This window comes from Manis javanica, chromosome 8 (assembly GCF_040802235.1).
Source record: "Manis javanica isolate MJ-LG chromosome 8, MJ_LKY, whole genome shotgun sequence".
Classification (NCBI taxonomy): Eukaryota; Metazoa; Chordata; class Mammalia; order Pholidota; family Manidae; genus Manis; species Manis javanica.
Window position 1 is genome coordinate 107,063,317 of NC_133163.1, and position 23,806 is coordinate 107,087,122.

At 45.4% G+C, this 23,806-nt stretch overlaps 1 protein-coding gene across 5 annotated transcripts in view; it reads left to right on the forward strand.

Annotated features, from left to right (window-relative positions):
• The window catches only part of CGNL1 (cingulin like 1), a 173,688-nt gene that overhangs the window by 122,518 nt on the left and 27,364 nt on the right, over nucleotides 1-23,806 (forward strand). For all 5 annotated transcript variants that reach the window (XM_073211902.1, XM_037020954.2, XM_037020956.2 and 2 more), the window contains 2 exons: nucleotides 19,542-19,748; nucleotides 20,655-20,759. In XM_073211902.1, the coding sequence (XP_073068003.1) occupies nucleotides 19,542-19,748; nucleotides 20,655-20,759 (312 nt within the window). The remainder of the gene's footprint in view (nucleotides 1-19,541; nucleotides 19,749-20,654; nucleotides 20,760-23,806) is intronic.

The window sequence follows — 23,806 nt, forward strand, 5'->3', positions numbered from 1 at the left end:
ACCATGATGAAGTGGGATTCCTCCCAAGGATGCAAGGATGGTACAACATTTGACAATCCATCAGCATCATTCACTGCATCAACAAAAAGGACAAAAACCACATGATCCATCTCCATAGATGCTGAAAAAGCATTTGACAAAATTCAACATCCATTCATGATAAAAACTCTCAACAAAATGGGTATAGAAAGCAAGTACCTCAACATAATAAAGGCCATATATGACAAACCTACAGCCAACACTATACTTAACAGCAAGAAGCTGAAAGCTTTTCCCCTAAGATCGGGAACAAGACAAGGATGCCCAGTCTCCCCACTTTTATTCAACATAGTACTGGAGGTCCTAGCCACGGCAATCAGACAACACAAAAGAAAAGGCATCCAGATTGGTAAGGATGAAGCCAAACTGTCACTGTTTGCAGATGACATGATATTGTACATAAAAAACCCTAGAGAGTCCACTTCAAAACTACTAGAACTAATATCTGAACTCATCAAAGTTGCAGGATGCAAAATTAATACACAGACATCTGTTGCATTCCTACACAATAACGATGAACTAGCAGAGAGAGAAATCAGGAAAACAATTCCATTCACAATTGCATCAAAAAAATAAAATACCTAGGACTAAACCTAACCAAGGAAATGAAAGACCTATACCCTGAAAACTACAAGATACTCTTAAGAGAAATTAAAGAGGACAATAATAAATGGAAATTCATCCCATGCTCTTGAGTAGGAAGAATTAGTATTGTCAAAATGGCCATCCTGTATAAAGCAATCTACAGATTCAATTTAATCCCTATCAAAATACCGACAGCATTCTTCAATGAACTGGAACAAAATATTTCTAAAATTCTTGTGAAACCACAAAAGACCCCGAATAGCCAAAGCAATTCTTCCTGAGAAGGAAGAATAAAGCAGGGGGGATCTTGCTTCCCAACTTCAAGCTGTACTACAAAGCCACAGTAATCAGGACAATTTGGTACTGGCACAAGAACAGACCCATAGACCAGTGGAACAGAATAGACAGTCCAGATACTAACCCAAACATATATGGTCAATTAATATATGATAAAGGAGCCATGGATATACAATGGGGAAATAACAGCCTCTTCAACAGCTGGTGTTGGTAAAAGTGGACAGCTACATGTAAGAGAATGAAACTGGATCATTGTCCAACTCCATACACAAAAGTAAATGGACCAAAGTCCTGAATGTAAGTCATGAAACCATAAAACTCTTAGAAGAGAACATAGGCAAAACTCTCTTGAATATGAACATAAGCAACTTCTTCATGAACATATCTCCATGGGCAATGGAAACAAAAGCAAAAATGAACAAGTGGGACTGTATGAAACCAAAAAGCTTCTGTACAGCAAAGGACACCATCAATAGAACAAACAGACATCCTACAGTATGGGGGAATATAGTCATAAAGACATATTTGATAAGGGGTTGACATCCAAAATACATGAAGAACTCATGCACCTCAACAAACAAAAAGCAAATAACCCTAATAAAGAATGGATGGAGGATATGAACAGACACTTCTCTGAAGAAGAAATTCAGATGGCCAACAGGCACATGAAAAGATGCTTCACATCACTAATCATCAGAGAAATGCAAATTAAAACCACAGTGAGATTATCACCTCACACCAGTTAGGATGATCACCATCCAAAAGACAAACAACAACAAATGTTGGCAAGGATGTGGAGAAAGGGGAACCCTCCTACACTGCTGGTGGGAATGTAAATTAGTTCAACCATTGTGGAAAGCAGTGTGGAGGTTCCTCAAAGAATGAAAAATAGAAATACCATTTGACCCAGGAATTCCACTCCTAGGAATTTCCCCTAAGAATACAGAAGCCCAGTTTAAAAAAGACATATGCACCCCTATGTTTATCCTGGCACTATTTACAATAGCCAAGAAATGGAAGGAACCTAAGTGTCCATCAGTAGATGAATGGATAAAGAAGATGTGGTACATATACACAACGGAATATTGTTCAGCCATAAGAAGAAAACAAATCCTACCATTTCAACAACATGGATGGAGCTAGAGGGTATTACGCTCAGTCAAATAAGCCAGACAAAGACAGACAAGTATCAAGTGATTTCACTCATTTGTGGAGTGAAATCCCCCCCAAAGGGAAAGGGACTGTGGAGGGTGGGTGGGAAGGGAGGGATAAGGGGAAAAAGCAGTGTTACGATTAGCACACATTATGTAGGCGTGGGTACGGGGAAGGAAGTATAGCACAGAGAAGACAGGTAATGATTCTATAGCATCTTACTATGCTGATGGACAGGTAACTGTAATGGGGTATGTGGGGGGGACTTGATAATGGGGGGAATCTAGTAACCACAGTGCTGCTCATGTAAGTGTATATTAATGATACCAGAAAAAAAGACTCCTCAGAGCCTTTAATATGTGGGCTAAATGTGGTCAGGATTCTTCAAGAAAGCAGTCTATTATAAGAATGTCTCTTTTTTTATTTTTAAGGAATCTTCCTTACTACTTTTGTTGTATAGAATACTTTGGGGAACTGCTGCATTATGTAATTCTTCTTTGGAGTCTACTTTCTACAGAGAGTTCTGGATATCATACAAAGGCCTGAAATTGAGAATGAACCTAACACATAGTATAAAGAATCTGACACAATTTTAAGGCTTCGACAAAATCAAATTGAATAGGAAGACTGAAGTCGGTTCGCAAAGGTTGAGGTTGTGGGAGCCAGGCTAGGAGTTTGGATTCAACTTGCTGTAAGTTGGGAGTCATTCTGAACCATGAGCTGAGACATGTCTTGGTCAAAGTGACATCTTGGCAAGACCATTCTGTAAGTCATACAATGAGTTGAGTGGTGAGGCATGTATTAGAGTGAAGTATAGGGTATCCCGGTTTTCTGGACATGAGTAAATGAGCATCTGGGCTTGGGTGGGGGAGTAGGAATGGGAAAATGCACCTTTCGGGTTGGGAAGGAAATGTAAGACATTTCTTCACACCGTTTCCCATTGAAGGGCAGCTGCTATCAGCAGTAGAAGGCTGGAAGGGGAGTCTCTTCTGTGTTTTTCTGAGGCCAGGTAAGAACAAGGAGTCCCTTGGAGCCCTTGGGTTACCAGGCAGGGCCGGATGGGAAGGTGTAAGTTCAGAATAGCATTGTCATTATCAGGGGGCAGGAGAGGTGTTACTGGTTAATAGATAATGCCTAATGAGGGAGTTAAATTTAAGTCCATCATGTTCTTGCCACGGCTGAAATCCTGTATGATTTTGAACAAGTCACTTAATTTCTCCAGGTCCTGGTTTGCTCATCTGGAAAATGAGTGGCAAGAGCAGACGTCAGGCTCCTCTTAAGTTAAACATTTCAGCTGTCTCAGAGAACTAAAAACTCATTAATTAGGGCAATCATTTATCAGGTTAAGCAAGACCTAGTGCCTCTGAGAGAACAATAATTTTGTGAAAAATTTAGATTGAGAATGGGGCCTTTGTAAAAAATATGAGGAGTGTTCACACATTCCTTTGAAATTCAGGCATGTTCTGAGTCAGAGATGCAGCGAAGTGAGGCAGATTTCAGTCAGGACAGACCTCTTAGTAATGCAAAGGTAAACAGCACCCTAATGAAGGAATCTGCTAATTGGGGACTCGATTTAGGAAAGGAGGGTGCTAAAAATTTATTTTTATGTAGAGTGTTTGGATGTTGAAAGAATTTGCTCATGGAGACATTGTTACAAATTGGGGATAGGTTCTCAGGTCAGATAACAAAAGTTGATCTAGCTCATGATACAGTGGAGATGGAGTGTGTTGACAATAAAAAACTTATATAAAATGTGCAGCGGGGCAGTGGGTAGGTTGGTGACTGTGACTGGATATATTCAGATACACCTAGATCTTCAAAAACATAGAGCCAATTAATTTACTAATCATGAGTCATGAGTGCGCTGTGTGCGGGCACTGGGACGGGGCCAAGAGGGAGATGCGGGCCCTGCCTGTGGGCAGAGAGCCCCCGGTGTGCTGCTCACTCTGCTGGCGCTCAAGTCCAGCTGCCTGGGCTTGTATCCTGGCTCTGCTTACTAGCCTTGAGACCTGAAACATGTTACGTGACCTCCTAGTGTCCCCATTTCTTCACTTACAAGCAAAGGCTTTAACATGTCTCCCTTGGGAGTGGGTGATAACTGAAGAATTCAGTGGGATGCCCATGGCATGGGCACAGGGCCCGGCACGGAGTGAGCACTCAGTAGGGGTCGTTACGCTGGCCTGGCCGGAGCCTGGTCCTGTCGGGTGCAGCCAGCAGCTCACCTGGGGCCGCTAAGGCAGCGGGCCCCAGGCTGAGTTCCCCAGGCATAGCCCTGGAATGGGATGGCAGAGGGTCTTGACTATAAAGCGAGAGAAGAGCTGGAGGGAAAGGAGGCTAAGGGAACAAGATATTGTAATTTTTTTCCCCCCAAAACATTAGGGTACAACTTGCCAGGTAAGAGAATAGGGTTGGGGCAACAGGGTAGGCTCCCGGAGCTTCTGAGACATGCACAAGCTCCTCGGGGCACTGGGGGTACCCCCATGGGTGGGGAAGGGCAGGGCTGGCAGCTGAAGAAGGGACGGGCACATAAGGACTCCAGCAGTGAGGCCTTGAGTGTCACCATTGGTCCCAGCAGTGTCACTTGCGGCGGGGGGCTCCTGGGGAGGGTTTAGCGGACGTGTGTGCGACTCCAGGTGGCTGAAGCTTTCTTTGGCTTGTGGACTTGAATTCAAGCACCAGGTGTCATTTTTGGCCTTTGTGTAGACATGTAACTGTGAGGGGTCCACCTTAATCATTGGGGACTTCAGGGAGTCTGGGGTGGTTGGCAGTCAGGACGACAGCAGACCTGACTCTTCAGGGAGTATTGTTTTGGTTTGGGGCTCACACTTTGAAAGAGTACTTGATACCATGTCCTCTTGGGTGAGGAAGGACTTTTGAAAAATTTAGCCTAAAGAACAGGATGGTATGAGGGAGCTACAAAGAAATCTGGTGTTGAAAAGGCTGTCATTTGCAGGAAGGACTGTATGCTTGGTTGGTCCAGTGATGCTGTAGAACACAGATACAGCTCAGCAGCAAGCACACGCAGCCATGGCTGAGAGTTGTCAGAAAACCGAAAGGCTTGTTTTGAAAGGCAGTATGTTTTTCCAGCTCCTGGAAGCAGAGGCTGGATGTCTGCTCATCTGCCAAAGGTGTGGTGGGGGAAGAGAGAGATGGAGATATTGGAATCCAGATTGGTATTTGAGCTAGAGAAACTTGGTGTGCCAAGCAGTGCTGACATTCTACCACTTAATAAGTGACTAAGAATATAAATGAATGTATGAATATCCAGGTTTGTTTTAACTTATCTGGAGAAATGGAAACTTAGGTAGGCCAGAGAGAATATAACTTTTATCTGCCATGTGGGTGCCGTATTCTTAATCACAGACTTGAACATGATCTTAGAGGCCATTAGACCATTGTGCCCGTGACCCTCTTTTTAGGCCATAATTACTTGTATTTCAGTTGTGAACAAGTTTAACTCTCTTGTGGGATGTTAAAGTCTTTTAGGAATGATGCTGTGGCTCATTCAACTTGTGTGTTTATTGAGTGTAGACAGTCACTGAGGAGTGCTTAAATCTTTAAGCAGATCCCTTCTCCCTTGACATTTGATGTCTGTGGAAACAAGGCTCAGAGAGGCTGTTACTTGCCTCGGGTCAACCAGCTAGTGAGGGGCTGCCCTGGAACTAGGACGCCTGCTCCACTGTGCCTCCAATTCCTTTCACACAGGCCATGCTTAGGTTTGCAAGCAGATGGGATGTGTCAGCACCAGTGACGGCATTTCACTAAGCTACCACCTAAGGACACACACTTGAGGATATTTAGTGTTTAGCCAGGGGTCTGGTGGCAAAGGCAGGCCTTCCTGGATGTGACATCAATTACTCCTCAGAGCCTCCTGAAATGCTCTGACTGCCAGAGTTGGGGCTGCTCTGAATCCTCAAGAGCAGTAGGTCAGTAGAAGCCCTGGCAAGAGACTGCCCTCCGCTCCCAGGGATTGGCCAATCTCTGCAGAGGATATTCAAGGGGGCATCTCAAATGTAGGCTGGTGTGGGTATTTCAGGGGTCAAGTTGGTGTGCGGGGTCCCCAGGGTCAGAGCCCCTAGACAGAGGTGGTGCTTGCAGTCTGTAAATGGCAGCCAGTGATTGGCTGGGGGTGGCAGACACTGGGTCTGCAGCAGGCTTACTGGCTCTTGGCACGCCAGGGTTCCCTCAGGGCTGACTGGGTAAAGGGCTTGGAGTGTGGGGGAGGGTGGGGTTTGCAGCCACCCTGAGATGGGCACAGCATTGCTTCCCCGTTTTGCAGAGCAGGCAGCAGAGGCCACAGTTAGCTGGTAAGTGACCAAAACAGGGTGAAGGGAAGGGAAGTGTCACAGCAATCCCTGCGTACGGCTTTAGGGCGTCCTGCACAGCTGGCCACATGCTACGGACTTTACATTTATTACCTTTAATCCCCACCATGCCCCTGTTTGGTTGGTAATGCAATTGCTGTTTCGAAATTGAGAAATAGCAGCTCAGTAAAGGGTAACTGGCTCAGAGTCACGTGGCTAGTAGGTGGCAGAGTCAAGATTTGAGCTAGTCTGCCTGACCTGGAAACCCATGCCCTTTCATTTTTATAGCCCCATAGGCTCTTTGGGATGAAGTATGTGACACACGCAAGCTATTTTGATATTTTGATGTTGTGTTCTTAGTGGACTGGAGGTGGGCTGGGGGCCAACCTGTAAGCCAGTGGTTTTCTGTGATGGGGTAAGCTAGGGTACGCTGTAGTAGCAAGATCTCAGTAGCTCAGCTAAGAAAAGCATGTTTCTTGCTCACGTTACATTTCCCAAGTGGGTCATGGTGGTGTGAGAGTGGAGGATACTTCGCTCATCAGGATCACTGGGGCCCCTGGCGTGCGTGATGGCTGCAGGAGTGGAAGGGGCAAGCGCTGAGTCACTCCCTGGCTTTTAGAGCTGGTACTTGGATATGATGCGTGCTGCTTACGCTCATGGTTCATTGGCCAGAGGTAGTTATTTGGCTACACCTGACTTCAACGGGACAGGCAGGTCCAGTCATATGTATGCCTGGAGCAGAGAAGGATGGAGATATTTGGTGAGCAGTACCAGTGACCATGATGGTGATTTATGGGGGTCTCAATGGCAGGTGCCCAAAATGGCCTTTTAGAAAAGACCGGTGGGGCCTGACCTTTAAGCAGTCCTGGGGTGGGTCTTCGATTAGACTGGTTACTCCATCCCTCCCCCTCTGTCCATTTTGTTCTCCTTTCATTCAGAAACGGAAGGACTGAGTGAGAGTTGTGCCAGACGCTATGGCTGGGAAACAGTTGGTCCAAGGAGACGGATAACAAAAAGTCACCACACCTCCTGCAACCCTCTGTCTAGAAGGAAATCTGTGATTTATGTTCCAGAGCTTCTGGGTGGTGCATACTAATTCCTTCCTGGACACTGTTTGCTATTTACATAGTGACTAGTGTTTTGACACTTGGCACACTTGTCTCATTTTTCTTGATCCATGCAGTAGATGGATGTATAATACTGCCTCTATTATTAAGAAAACCAAGCTGTGATTCAGTGAAATTGCTACTTGGACAAAACCTCAGAGTAGGCAGGTGACCATCCCTGGATTAGGGCATTCCTGTTTCTGGCCTGCTCCCTTCGCCCGTCAGAGCTGGCTGCTGACCCCGGCAGGCTGGCCACAAGGAGAAGGTTGGAGATGGGGCCTGGGCTTTGCAGGAGCCCAGCCTGCTCAACTTGGTCCCAGGGAACAGCCAACATTTTTGGAAGAGGAAATAAGTAAGGGTCATCCTTATTGTATGCTTTAACCCTGGGGACTGCAGGAACCAGCCTCAGAACTTGGCGAGAGTATTGGCCAGCCTCTTGCCTCCTGACTGTGGTGTCAGTCCTGCTTTTCTTCCTCCAGGCCATTAGCATTGTTCCTGCAGCCATGGAAGTAGGGCGACAAAAGGAATTTTTGACGATTTTCTGCTGGAAATTTGGTCTAGTTTGAGGGGTGCAAAAAGACGCTAATGGGAATTTGATCAGAATGAAAATTCTTGGTCTAAGAATTTTTATTTGCATTTTTTAAATATCATGTTTTCTAGAACGTAGTGTTGAGCCTTGCAGCATTTATGGAAATGATGGTATAGGCAAAATGGGAAAATTGAAGGAGCAGCTTTTACAAATAACAAGATTTCTGGGAATGGAACAGCATAGAACTATGGACTCAGTTATGACCTGTTGGCTTCCAGATTTAGTCTTTGGTTTATCTTGGAGGGGTCCCCACAACTCCCCAGCAGGCAGTGATCTAGAGAACCTGTGTGTTTATCCATCTGTCCTCAAAAATCCTGCCCAGCCTGTTGGACGTGTGTGGGCTGACAACAGGCTGACTTTAACGTTTTGTAAAGCCGCCTGGCCTGTCAGAGATGAAGTGAATCTAACTGGGTGACTAACCTCTGCTCTTTCCCTGCCCCCACCCCCCAGTATTTTCCTGTGACACAGAGCTCTGGACACATGGCAGTGTCTGGGTGGAGTCCCTTCCACCAGCCAGCAGCAGCTTGAAGGGCTAACTGCACGGCGAGGGAGGGGGTGCAGGGGGTGTTGGTCCTAAAAACAGAACTTTTACACACTGGTTACAGGATTAGCTCAGCCTGCAGCCCTTATGGTGAGGGAAATAGTGTCATGTAAATATGATGTGAGACTTTTTTTTATCTCTTGGAAACTGAGAGGACCCAGGGACACTGGGGAAATTTTTGTATGAAATTTTTAGGGAGTGATTAAAAAAAAAAAAAGTGAAAGCATTTAAAAGTCAGTAATGCAGGGCTCTGAAATCCTCCTTTTCTGACACAGCTGCATATTCCTTTTCCCCTTTTGAATTAAGGTGAGTATGTGGGCAGAGCTAAGGCCCCGCTCAGCAGCTGTGAATCTTATTTCACCCTCTGGCCGACTGTGGGGAGTTTTCCCTGAAGCTGCTTCCCCACTCGGAAGAACCAAGGGGTGAGCAACAGAGCTCCCAGCCACGGAGTCGGAGCTGGGTGCAGGTCCTGGCTGGGTGGCTGTTGCTGACTGACCTTCATACGTGGCTGCCATCCACTGCGTTCTTACTGTGTGCCTGAAACCTCGCTCCGTGCTTAGCATAATGTCCCTTTGTGTTATTAGGACAATGGGAAAATGAGGGCTTAGAGAAGAACAAGTGGGCCAGGGCAGGTTGGCTGACTCCAAGGCCTGAACTCGTTTTCTGTTTGTTTGTTTTTATGGAGATAACATTCATAAGACATAAAATTTATTATTTTCACCATTTGAAAGTGTACAATTCAATGCTGTTTTATGTACTGACAAGGTTGGGCAACCATCACCACTGTCCAAGGGCAGATCCACACGTGAAGCCCCTTACCTCAGGAATCCCCCCTTCTCCTGTCCCCAGACAACCACGAGTCTAGTTTCTTTCCTCTAAGGATTTACCTGCTGAGGACATTTCGTATCAGTGAAATCATACTATATGGCAAGGCCTAAACTATTGAGTAATTACTGGGAAAATTGCTTGACCTATTTAGATGCACAGTATTTTTATCATAGGTATTTTCATCCCCACCTTGGGTATCTTTATAGGTTTGTTGTGTGGTTTAAATGAGAACCTACATCAAATGCAAACCATTCTGTGGACAAGTGTGAGGCATTTTATTAGCATAACTTTTGGACCTGTGTCAGAATTACAGGGCTCTCTGAGGGCAAATCTTGCTTGTTTCTTGACTATATCAAGGGAAGTATCAGTGTATTTATTTCACAAGGACATTGTGAAGAAAACCAATGAGATCTTTAACCTATGTAATCACTGTGTTATGGCAGGGAAAACTGGGTAATTGAATATGATTAAGAGGGAGTATCTTTTGGTGGTTTTGTAAGCAGGAAAATTACTACCAGGGCAGTGAAAAAACGAGATGTAAGCAGAATCATCATTAAGCATGGTGCAATTGAACTCAGTGAGTTGTGGCAAGTTGGTGACACTTTGTGCTGCTCAATGGCAGAAGTTGCCTGTCTTTGGGTGTGGTCTTTGGCTCTAGATGGCAAGTGGAAGGGTAAGTGCTAAAAAATATCTGAGTTTAGCTGACTGTTTGAAAATGAAATTTATTTTTATTTATTTATTTATTACAGCTCTTTTTTTTTTGGTATCATTAATCTACAATTACATGAGCAACATTATGTTTGTCAAGTCCCCCCCACATACCCCATTACAGTCACTGTCCATCAACATAGTAAGATGCTATAGAATCACTACTTGTCTTCTCTGTGTTGAACAGCCCTCCCTGTGCCCCCACCCTCTACATTATGTCTGCTAATCGTAATGCCCCTTTTTTTCCCCTTCTCCCTCCCTTCCCACCCATCCTTCCCAGTCCCTTTCCCTTTGGTAACTGTTAGTTCATTCTTGGGTTCTGTGAGTCTGCTGCTGTTTTGTTCCTTCAGTTTTTTTCTTTGTTCTTATACTCCACAGATGAGTGAAATCATTTGATACTTGTCTTTCTCCGCCTGACTTATTTGACTGAGCATAATACCCTCTAGCTCCATCCACGTTGTTGCAAATGGATTAAAATGAAATTTAAGTATGAAATTATAGGAGTAAAACCTCTGGAATTCTTAGTTTAATTACATGAACTACCTAATACTGCCCATTTTCTTCAAGTTCATTCCAGAATGCCAGACTGGTTAGAGTCAGCAGGGACATTGCAATTAGCTAGACTGACCATTTCACAGAGGAGGAAATTGAAGGCAGTGAAAGTTAAATGACTCGTCCGAAGTCATCATACAGTAAATTATTAGCAGAGTCTGGTCCAGAATCCATGTCTTCTAGTAGAAGGAAACTGAATATTGACTTTTTCTATTCTTGGCTTTAGAATCAACTCTTCCTTGAAAATATTTGGGGTTTTGTTAATGAGAATCTTCTACTTCTTTGCCATTTCCTTTGCCACATTTATGCTCATCTCACTAGTGCCAAAAACAAACATAGCTTGTCAATGAGCAGTCCAACGGTATTGCCAGTTCAGTTCTGAACTGCAGATACGTTGGGAAGGAGTGCTGTTGGCATTTGTAAATATAGTGAGAGAGTTTTTGGAAACACTAATGCAGCTCTTAGGGGTTTAACAATGATGTTTTTCAATGGCTGAACCCCACTCTAACTGAAAATGGTAAGTAGGCAGAGTCAGAAAGGAGAGAGAAAAAAACATCACTTGCATTAGTGGAGGTATTTCAGCTTTTTCAAGCATTTGTATCTCTGATCTTTCTTTTGGATTTTCAGACCCATTTAGAGAATGTATTACCTGCTACACATTCTTTAAGATGTGGATTGAACTTAGGATGGTCAAGGGTTTGTGCAGGTCACAGTGTGAGATGGCTGCAAAGCCTGTAGTAGCATCCGGGCCACCTGACACCCAGCACCAGGCACTGGAGTCACACCAAGAAGCATAAAGGACTTGGACAATTTGGACCTGAACTATGAATGAACCTCTTCAGAAAGGCCTGAGGTTACAGCCACTCCTCAGTCTAGACCTCGTTACTCCAGGTGGGACCCCCAGAACAGCATCACTGGCACCACCTGGGAGCTTGTTAGAACTACAGTCCAGGCTCCGCTCCAGACTTCCTGAGTCAGAACGAGCATTTAGCAAGATCCCCAGGTTAGTCCTGTACTCATGAAAACGTGTGAAGCCCTGGCTCAGGGGCTTTACATCAGTGAAATTCACAGATAATAGGGACAGAGATAACCTAAGGGGCTTATGACTACAATATATGCTGCTTCTATCCCTAAATAGTTTACTGTTCCTGTGGATAAAGTGAAGGTTTCTATGGCCAGGATTCTCTCCTGGCCCTAGTCAGCTTGCTCACTACACATGTGTGGGCAATACGTTGCTGTTGATTCTATATAAAGAGCTCTGCCCAGTGCTCTGGGCAACTCGGTGGCACGGCTGCAAGGCTGCAGGAGAGCAGAGTGGTGGCTGGAGTGGTGGCAGCACCGAGGACAAGAGACTGAGACGGCTGCACTGGTAGAGAGGCCCAGAGGCAGAGACCGGCTTGCTGCCTGCAGACTCGCTCTGAGTGGATGGGATTCTAGTGATTGACCTGCCACCATGGAAATGAAGTTGGGTATAACCCTTTTACCCCAAGAATGTTCTACTGTCATTTCTTTGGTCACATTGAATCCATAGTGAACTTACCTGGGCAGAAACCCATTGGCAAGACAGTTGCTCAGATGAAAGGGAAGCAGGAGACACAGGTTACCTGGTTCTCTGCACATTCCAAGTGAGAAAGGGACTCATTATTTGTGACCTAGGTCCTCGTTGTGGAAATGAAAGTGGAGTCCATGGCCGTGACGGTGAAAAGGTGGTAACCTCGTAAGTGGTGACCTGACCTGTGGGGCCCAGTTTGGGTGCCTACCAGCTGAGATCCTGCAGCCTCCACACCCTGGACTGTGGGGGTGGCCAGTGACATGAACCGGCAAATCAACATTCCAGCCCCTGGACTCCAGGCCTCCATGCCTCAGCTGTTTTCGTTCATTCAGCAGAAAAGGGAGTCAGAAAAGAAACAAAAGCTGGCTGTGGAAGAGGCCTTGTTAATTAGTAAAACCTGATATGTCTGTGTGGAGGTTGCACCAGCACAGGCCAGGAGGGCCTCGGCCTACACGGTTACTTGTTCCGTGCTGTCTGTCTGAGTTGTCAGGTCTTTGCTCCGGCAGGGATTGTGCACCAGTGCCTTTGGGTCAAGAAAACACTCAGATGTGGCTCTATTTGGGAGTTTTGTGCTTCTTACGGCTAAAAGTTTCTCCTGGCCCCAGGGAACAGCGTGGACATGGCTAAATGTGGGCATTAACTCACAAAAATGTGCCAGCTTATAAGCAAATGATTATTTGCAGTAAATGGTGTATCTGGCAAAGACTGGGAATTGCTTTTTCCCAGTGTCTCTTCCTAATGCCTCCCACCCCTTTCAATCAGCAGTTGGAGCATATGGTTAAAAGTCCGCTGTTTCAGAGGCAGTGGAAATTCAGCAATTCAGCATGTTGAAACATGCTATTTGTTTTAAAAAAATTTTTTTAGTTGTCCATCAGTTTACCATCCTCAACTAGGAAATGGGACTGAATTTTTAATGAATTAGCCAACCAAGAAAACTGACTTGCCCTTGAAAAAGGGAGAAAACAATCATCTAATTTGTGCAGTTGCCCTGGAAAAATTTAGAAGAGCTCAGCTCTCTCTTTTTGAGAAATCTAGGCTTGATATTTAGCTGATAAAAAAGTGTTGGTCGTAGTCTGAAGCCAAGTCTCTTGCCAATGGGTTTCAGCCTTAGGCAAGTTCGCTATGGATTTATTGTGACCAAAAGAATCAACAGCAAAACGTTCTTGGGGTGAAAGGGTTTATTATCTGGCTTGTTCTCCAGTGGTAGATCCAGCACTAGGGTCTCTGCCTCCGCCCAGAGCACTGGGCTGAGCTCTCTATATAGCGCAGTAATAGCTTATTGCCTAAAGGTGTGGAAGCGGCAGCCCAGCAACAGGCCAGTTACATCATCAGGTGGTTTAAGTTCAGTAAGGATCCTGGGCATAGGAACCCCAATTTCCCCACACCAGAGTAGGTAAGCTGTGCAGAGTCCTGACCTTTTGGGAAACACATGGGTTTTGTTGGCCTGGTAATAATAGTAAGACCTGCCACCTCATTTAACTAGATGGTATATGAGGTAGGTAACTTCAATCCCCCCTTTGCAAATCCGGAAGCTGTGGCTCTGCAAGGCCAGGCCCAGTGAAAGGCTCCAGAAAGACACACAGCTGGATTTGAGTCTGATCCAGCCGACTGGCAGCAGAGCCCTCTGCTGCTTCCCTACAATCTTAATCCCTACATTTTTAGAGTTGAAGCTGAGGATTCCATTCTGGAGATGATTTATGTGTGTTACGCAGGTTGAGATACATGCGCTGGGTGGGTGGGGAGGAGAGTGCTTGGCAAAGCTAGAGGGTTGTGGTGGCACATCTTCCCGGAACACCAAGGACACAGTACCTTAATATACAAAGAGGCGAAGAGTAGAACGAAAAATGTTACGGCGTCACATGCAAAATGTACATGTGTTTTTGGTGGAAAAGCCCAAGCCTTGAGAGCAGTTCTTCTCCCTTGATGTCTCATATCCACACTGGACTTGGCTTCAGGTTGCCTGGGTGGAAAAATCTGGAGAAGCACTCATGTAAGTGGAAATCCTGGGCCATCTGGGCCTTTTCCACTCTCCCAGCTATATGTGGTGAAAAGGAATTTCTAAACTATGTAAAACAGTGTGGGAGAGTAGGCGCTGTGCTCTGTTTGTACAGCTGCTCCCTGGCTTTGCTTTGCTCTCATGGACCAGAAGTATCTGCAAATGTGCCAGGGAAGGGTTTCCAGAGGTTGGAGGAGGTGAGAACTGGCCTGGGGACGTGGTTGACCTCCATATGTCTGGGGCCATTGATAGGCGATCTTTTCAAAGAAAATGTATGTTTCTTAAAAACGTTTAAATATCTCTTGAATTTCCATGGTTCAAAATTCAAATTATAAGAGATACTTCCCTCTGCTTCTTTTCATCTCTCCAATTCCCTTCCTCATAGCCAGTCAGTGTTAGCAGTTTCTTGTGTAGCAAGTACATACACATTTATGCCCCGCTGCCTTATTTTTATACAAACAGAAGCATGCTGTCTGTGCAGTGCTGTTCCTGGCATTTTCCTGGCTCTCTCGTTCCTTTTTCTCTCCCCAGCTGCACAGGATTTATTAAAGTGATGTAACATTTAACAAGTGCCCAAATAACTGGCATTTAGTTGTTTTTCAGTCTTTTTCTATTAGAGTGCTGCAATTAATATTCCTGTTTAGATGTCATTTTGCACACGTGTAGGATATGGGCTAGAGGAGAAGTCACTGGGTCAAAAGGGGTGTGCATTGTACTCTGGATGGATGCTATCAAATTGCCCTGCAGGAGCTCATAGCAGTTTCTAGCCCCACCAGCCGTGGATGAGAGAACTGTTTCCTTACACTCCCCACACACTATGTTTTCTAGCCTTTTGACCTTGGCTGGTGATGGGTGGAGAAATGATCTCAGTGCAGTTTTAAAGGATGGTCCAATCTTGAAAAACAACAGAACACAGCACATCCGCTACTTTTGCCTTTGTGGGGATCACCTAATGAGGTGTTTCCATCCTTCTGGAGTGGCAGAGGAATTGGAGTCAATTTTTGTTAACTATTTATGACTACTTATATGAATGAATAATAGTTAACATATTAAAAAGCAAATCAGTGTAACCCTTTGAAAAATAGATATCACATAGGTGGTACGATACAGCTAAATGAGTCATTAGAAGCGGTGTGTTCCTTGGTTTTATTTATGATGGAACATCCCCTCTAATCTTGTTATGACGTACAAGACTTAAGATCAAAGAATCACAGAAACACAGTGCCAGCAACTTAAGTGAGGTCAGCAGCATTTGTCCCCAGTGACCTCCTTTCCGAGTGGATCCGTAACAGCTCTGGTCGCAGTAGAGTTCTGCTGCTTTTGCCACATTCGTGAGGTGCCAACTTAAGCATCTGGAAAAGATGATGCATAGATCAAAATTCAGAGTTGGAAGCCCTTTTGGAACTCCGATAGCACGGTTTTCTTTTCTTTGCTGGGACGCCACAGAGTCCTTTCATATAGGACTTGCTTTGAACAAAGGGATATGATTTTCACTTCTCAGTCTATCTAGGACTGCTATAGGTGAATTTGGAATGATTTCAGGAAAAGGAAGTTTGTCCCATGGGCTTTATATGAAATAGTGGACTGTGTGTGGGGGAGGGCAGGGACAGGGGTTCTGGAAAGGTTTAACAACAGAGGCTTCGGTTCAATTTATTGTAAACATAATGTGGTCTACTGTGCTCTGAAGACATGGAGAAAAACATGCTTTTGCTTTAGAAATAGTCAAAGCAGAGCTAAGTATCTCAGTGCATCCAGACTTCCTCCGAGTCACATGCCCAGCCGGTAGAACTGGAAGCTGGGACTGGAGCAGAGCCCTGCCGGCCCTAAGCTGAGTGATACGCCCGCCTGGCCAGTCCTCCGGCATGTGGTCCCTCACCACTCAGAGTGCGCCCCACAACTGTCAGACAGAGAAGATACCAGGTCTCAAATGTCCCAGCACAGTGTAAGTTCCCGTATCTGGTGTGTTGGGGTGCCAGATAAGCCCAAGTCCAGGTTAAATCAGAGCTGGTTCTTGGCACCCTTGTTCCCCCGGAGATCGCGGGGGGAGTGGAAGGGCCACGGCACCTGCACATGTTCTGTGCTTCATCAAAAGACTAGGTGGATTCCTCCAGGCACCTCTTCCTCTGGCTGGTGGCCTGGCAGCTCAGACCTCAGGGCAAATGCCTCCTTTCCTCACCTCTCCCTCCATCCTGCCTCTGCCTCCAGGTTTCCTTTGTCTTTTTTTGTTCTTTTTTCAGTGAGCTGTATTAAGATATAATTCATGTAACCTATAATTTAACTACTCAAAATGCACAATCCAGTGGTTTTTAGCATTTCACAGACTTGTACAATCATCACTATAGTCAATTTTAAAACCCTTTCATCACCCCCAAATGACCCCACCCAGCCCCAGGCAACCACTGTCTACTTTCTCTCTCTCTAGGTTTGCCTATTCTGGACATTTCATGTAAATGTTAATATGTGGCCTTTTGTGAATGGCTTCTTTTGTTAGCATAATGTTTTCAAGTTTCATCCATGCTGTAGCATGTATAGTAGTACATCATTCCCTTTTAGGGCCAAATAACATTCCTTTGTGTGGATAAACCATATTTTGTTCACCTAGTCACCAATCACTGGGCGCTTGGGTTGTTCCCACTTTTTTGCTAGCACAAATAATGCTGTTGTGAAGCTTTTGTGCAAGTTTTGTGTGGCCATATGTTTTGATTTCTCCTAGGTATATACCAGGCATGGCACTGCCAGTTCCTATGATAATTCTGCTTACATTTTGGGGAACTACCAGTTTTTCAATGTGTGGCTGCACCATTTTGCCTTCTCACTAGCCATGTATGAGGGTTCCAGTTTCTCTACATCCTCCCCAACACTTATTGTTATCTGTCTTTTTAATTATAGCCATCCTATGGGGTGTGAAGTGGTACCTCATTATGGTTTTGATTTGAATTTTCCTAAAAACTAATGATGTTAGGCATCTTTTCATATGCTTATTGGACTTTTCTATATCTCCATTGGAAAGATGTCTACTCAGATCCCTTATGTTTTCAAACTGGTCATTAATTTTTTTATGACAGAGTTGAAGAATTCTTTATACTGTTGACCTTTGAGCAACATGGGTTTGAACTTCATAGGTCCATTTGTATATATGGATTTTTTTCAGTAAATATATTGGAAAAACTTTCAGAGATTTGTGACAATTTGCAAAAACATTTTCTTCCTAGCTTTATTTTAGGAATATAGTATATGTGTTAATTGTGCATTAATCTACTGTTTATGTTACCAGTAAGGTTTCTGGTCAACAGTAGGCTATTAATAGTTAAGTTCTGGGGGAGTCCAACGTTATATGTGGGTTTTCCACTGTGTGAGGACTTGGTGCTCCTAACCCCTGTGTTGTTCAAGAGCCAACTGCATATTCTGCATATAAATCTTTTATCAGGTAAATGATTTGTAAATAGTTTCTCATTCTGTTGGTTATTTTTCACTTTATTGATGACATCATTTGCAGCACAAGTTTTTAATTTTGATGGAGTCAAATTTATCTTCTGTCACTTGTGCTTTTGGTGTTGTATCAAAGAAGACTTTGCCTAACTGAAGTCACAAATACGCCTATGTTTTCTTCCAAGAGTTTTATAGTTTTAGATCTTATATTTATGTCTCTGATGCATTTTGAGTTAATTTTTGTGTGTTATGTAAGGAAGGGGTCCAATTTCATTCTTTCGCCTGTGAATATGCCGTTGTCTCAGCACCATTCTGTCCCCATTGAATTGTCTTGGCACCCTTGTTGAAAAACCAATTGACTGGAAATGTTGGGTTTATTTTTGGACTCCCAATTCTATTGCACTGAACTACATGTGTATCCTTATTCCACTCCCACGCTGTCTTGTTAAGTGTGGCTTTGTAGCCTCTTCCTTTAATGGGGAAATTAGGGCAGGAATGGGCAATCTAGACTTTTCTGTTTCTTTCCCTGGTCTGACCAGTTATTGGATTATTTAATCCCTCCCCAGGCTTTCAACCATACTTTGTATCTCCTTGCTCATCATGCCGTTTCAGTGGGAGATGGTATCCAAGTCATCCTGAGAAATCCCTGCTGCCAGGCACCTTATTTCCTCCTAGCAATGCCAGCTAACCTTGTTCTGACTCAGTGGCTTGGCTGGGCGGGTTTTCCCCGATGTATAGAATTAAACATTTGGGATGTGAAAAGATGCTCTGGTTTCTGAAACTCTGCAAGTGGCTAAATTCGGGATAATACAGCTTACTGTTAAAAGATTAAAGATCTTTCTGAAAAGCTTTGCAAGCAAGCAGACAGTTCTGGCAGATAGCACTCCCCATGTGACATAGCCTTTGAAGCTGCATCTTGCCCTCCCTGAGTCTTACTTTTCTTGCATTTGCAGCACTGTTTCATGAGCATTGGATTTGCATATATTGGCATCTTTGTAGTAGTGAAGTGGAAGAAGAGAGCTCTGTGGGGACAGGTGGCATTCTGGATGGGGCCACTTAACATCACTTCAAGTGCTGACCCAAAAAGAGCCAGTCCCATGTGACACCTGCAATTCACAATCACCATCCCATAATTGTTGCCATTCCTTTTTATTATAGACTATGTGCCACTCGAGCTCATTTGCAGGTGACAGTGCCTTGAGCTTACACTCTGAACTGTAGCATAATTTAAGCAAGTTTTAATTTGTTTTGTATTGGACATTAAAAAAAATCTATTAGTAGAAATTGCCCTTCATCAAGAACTTTAAGAGGCCCTGCACGTGGTGAGGGGTCAGAGCAGTGAACTCACCAGAAGGCAGTGGTTCCAAGAACAGGTTCTGGATTCAGTCTGTCTAAATGCATTTCCTCCTCAGTGAACTTGGACATTCCTTCATCTACCCCAGTCTCAGTTTCTTTGTCTTTAAAATGGGTGGTAAGAATATTACCCACCTCCCAGAGTTGTTAAAAGATTGAAATCCTATGTCAAGGACATAACACAGGCAAGGACTGACAAACTTGTTCTGTAAAGAACCAGATACTAAACATTTTGGTGAACCATAAGCCTCTGGTCTTGGCCACAACCTCTCCTGTTGTAGCATGAAAGTGGCCATAGACGTGAATGGGTGTGGCAGTGTTCCAGTAACACTTTGTTTTTAATAACAGGTGGGTGGGGGCTGGACTTGGCCTGCAGGCTGCAGTGTGCCGGTCCCCGACTTAGCACAGTGCCGGGCATGCAGTGGGTTTTTAATAAGTGTCAGCCTCCTTGAAGCTGGGGATTGCCCCTTCACTCTGGTTTCCATGTTCACCCGTGCGTGTTTTTAACAGAATGTGGAGGTCCTGGCCAGTCGGAGCAGCGCTTCAGAGCTAACCCAGGTGGGGGCTGAAATGCGCGTGAAGGCTTTGCAGGAGGAGAACGAGAAGCTGCGGGGAAGCGCGGGAGAGCTGGAGCGGAGCACCGCTCGGCTGCAGAGGCAGGTGGCTGATATGCAAGGTGATGAAGCCAAAATGAAGGAGACTCTCAAGAAGTATGAGGTGAGGCTCGCTGGGCCCCCAGCCCAGGCTTGGCAGCTTCTGCTCGTCCTTTTTTCCTGTGTGCGTGGTTTCAGAGGTGGGAAGGGATTTATTATCATAATATAGTAGGAAAGGTCAAGGCACTAGGACTCCATCTCCTCTGCAAGCCATTTTGTGTTCCTCAACTAGTGGTAGGAGTGGGAGGTGCATTCCCAAAGAGGTCTGGGAACAGGGCTGAAGAAGTTAGGAGGGAGCACAAGTCCTGGCACATGAATCCCCCTCACCCAGACAGCAGACACACCCAGCCTTTGATGCTGAGCAGAGACCTCCAAACACCCTAAAAGGCCATCTGAACACCACTGTCTCAAGCCCTCTCACTCATGACTATTCATTCTTTTTTAACACATAGTTGACAGTTTTTGAAGTCACACGCAAGTTTTAACAAACCAATTATCTACTTTGCCAGATCTCTAGAAGTGGGAGGCTATTAGCAAGAGACACCTACTGATGGGAGTAAGAAATGGCTGCCGATTGTAAAAGAGGGACAAAAGAAATGTAAGGGAGATGTAGTCTAACAGAGGTTCCAAAAATGGTCATCCATTACCTGGAAACCTTTTTCAAACCTTCCTGTGCCTGAGTCCATTCAATACCTGCTGCTTCTGGCTCAGGGATGAGGCTGGGCATTTGTATTCTCAGTCATCCCAGATGACTGGGATGTCTGCGCCTGGCCAAGTATGGAACCACCGACAGACCCACACATCCAAGAACACGGCTGAATGTGCCATCTGGGGCGCATGACAGGTGCATCGTGACCACAGCCATGGCTGGCTGTGTCTGTGAATGTCTCCGGCATTCCTTTCATGACCCTGAGTCAGCTTGTGGCACAGCACGCAGCTGAGTGCACATTGATCCTGTGTTTCATTATAGGGAGAAACTCGGCAATTAGAGGAGGCCCTGGTACACGCAAGAAAGGAAGAAAGAGAAGCCGCGTCAGCCAAAAGGAGCCTGGAGAGTGAGCTAGAAGAGGCTCAGGTACACACTGTGGGCTGCTGTCTTCATCCCTCATGGAGGAAGCCTGAGAAGAGCAAAACTGGAGGGACAGGCACAGATCGCCACTGTCCTCTTCTTCCAGGGAGCTCTTTCTATAGTAATAATCGCCCTGGACTTCAGACTATCCTTCTAGACCAGTGGTTCTTCACTGGGGAATGTTGGCAATGTCGGGAGACATTTTTGGTTGTCATAGCTGGAGAGATGCTACCGGGTGGAGGCAGGGCCGCTGCTAACGTCCTGCAAGCACAGGACAGCCCCCAGCAAGGAATTATCTGGCCCCAAATGTCAGTACTGCCCAAGGTGCAGAAATCCTGGTCTAGACATTAAAGAGCTTGACAGGTTTCTAAAGATAAAATAGGACTTGTGTGCAGAGGATTGGACCCCAAGGCAGCATGGAGTCAGCTCCCTGGCAGAAGCCAATTTCCTTTCTCCTCTGGGCAAGTACACACCACAGAATGCAGTCCTTCAAGGAGGCTATTAAGGAGCAGGAAGAAGTCATTTCTTTGAAACTAGGTAGCTATCTGTGTTCAGAATCAGTAGATTCTTAGAAAATTAGATCTTCCCATTTGAAGGTTAGAAAGATTGAAATACATTCGTTAAAAAAAAAATGCCTGCGCTGAAGTTCTGAATTGACTTTGGATAGTGGCCTCAGTGTGATCCAGGTGTGTCCTTCATATGCAATAGGGTCTTAAAGAACCAGCACCAAGCACCCCTCGGGTGAGTTTCTGAGGAGGTAAAGGTGGTGTTCTGAGCAGTTGTCTAAAAGAGTCAGTTGTTAAAGTTTCCCCATTAGGACCCGCTTGCCGGTGGCTGGGGGTGGGACCGTGGAAGGTGTTAAAAGCTGGCAAGCAGTCAGGATTCAGATTTGTAAAGGTCTGATTGGAGCTTTCCTCTCAGTTCACAGCTTCATCTCCTTGGGTACAGAGGGGAGAAACCTGCTTGTACTAGGGTTCACTCAGGGCAGCTGTAACTCAGGGGCTGCACCCCCGAATCAGCGGTCAGCACCTCCTCTCCGGCTTTGGACAGAGACCTTGTTTTGCATACAGTTCAGCCTTGTTTCTTCCTGAGTTCCGTGTCTGACCATCTTCACTTTGGATTTCTTTCTGTCTTTTTTCTTTCTTTAGATCTCTGTTACAGACTTATTCGGCTGATTTTGGGTGGACGGCACTTTCACTGTGCTGCTGTTGAAGGCTTCTGATGGCTAAACCCCAGCTGCCAAAGGGCAGGGTTGAAAGCCAGGAGCTAGTTGGGGACAGAGAGGAAAAATATTTTCACTCAACCGGGACAAGAATCTACATCTTCATGTCCTGCCCAACACCAAGGGCTGGGTGCAGCTATTACAGGCTGTCTTCATCATTCTCTGGTCAACCCAGCAAGTTTCACACATAGGGAAGCAGTTCAGCAGCTGTGACTCTGCAGCTCTAGTTAATTCAGCAGGAAGAGCAGATGAGGGCCTCAGAGCCTAAAGGTCAGAGTGTAATCCCCACCCACTCCCACCTCCGGATCTCTATCCTGGCCTTGCAAATTGTCCCTGACATGTCTTGTTCAGGCCTGTTTTCCCAGTTGCATTGAGTTGGTGAGAAAGCTCTGTGCCACGTGTGGTCATGCTAACCCCCAGCAACACACAATCCAGCAAGAATTTTAAAAGGGCCAACAGTCTCACCACCATTATCTGAATTATCTGCTTTCAAAAATGATCTGCCGTGAAAAGCGCACCGGAACTTGAAAATCGTTCATTTTCTCTAACGCTGGGAAGCAGATGGAGCTCCTTTAGGCTGGTAACTCTTTGTGCATGCCTGTCTTCCCAAGGCTGGCCCAGAAGGGCCTTAAAGGAAGAGGAAAGAGTAGTTTGATTTTTTTCACACAAGGATTTTACATTTCAAACTCCTTGTGCCTTTAGCAATCCATTGAATCTTCACGTATGATAAATGTTTCTTTACATAGTAGCTGAATACCATGGGAACTTAGGTGGGATTTATTATGACTCAGAAGGTGGCAGAGGGTGGTAAACATGCCATTCTTGGTTTGCTTGACCTCCTACCACTTGGTTTAGGATTGTGCTGTTGTGTAAATCTGCTTGAGCTGCATTCAAGGCAGAGCTATCTGCGATCCCTGGAGAAATGGCTTCTGCAGAAGCGGAAGTGAAGAAACCTTTCCTGGAGAAGCCATAGTTCTTCCCTTCATGGGGGAGATAATGGTGTTTATTCTGTTTGCCTTCACCTGCTCCCACCCTGCTGGACTTCCATGCATTGAGACAACAGAAGAAAACAGCCCCAGTGCTTCTACTGTTACAGTCGGTGGTTGTGTAGCAAGGGCTCCCCAGGAACCAGCCGCTTCCTCCTCAGGTCTCTGATTCCTTAAAGCCTATAGGCTCACCTGCCAGTCGTTCACTGTTAGTATAGACTAACTGGGGAGCTCACCTGCCAGTCGTTCACTGTTAGTATAGACTAACTGGGGTCCTACTCCGGCACATGGTAACAGGCTGTTCCTCCACTCACACTGACGGTCCCCAAGCCCAAGGGTACTCACTGCACATCCACCAAGTTTGTGTTTTGGATCCTCTGACCTGATTCATCCCTCCCCACACCCCTCCCCACCTGCTCCAGTTTTGTCCCAGTATTGGTCAATGGGCTTATGTTGCTGGGCTTAGAAATACAGTTGCTGGAGCTTCAGACCATTTCACTGCTAACCCTAAATGCAAAGTTGCCAAGTTTGCTTCTTTTCTTATGAATCTGGTGCATGTTTTCTCAGCAGTGATATATTTCTTGAATAACTGAAGAGACAGAATGTGGAGCAAGTGAAGGTTCCTGTGGCCAGGATTCTCATCTGGCCCTGGTTGGCTAGCTTGCTACAAACGTGTGGTCAATACCTTGTTATTGACTCCATATAAAGAGCTCCGCCCAGTGCTCTGGGCGACCTGGTGGCACGGCTGGCTGCAGGAGAGCAGAGGCTGGCGTAGTGGCAGTGCTGAGGACAGACTGAGACGGCTGCAGGGGCAGAGAGGCCCAGAGGCAGAGACTGGCTAGCTG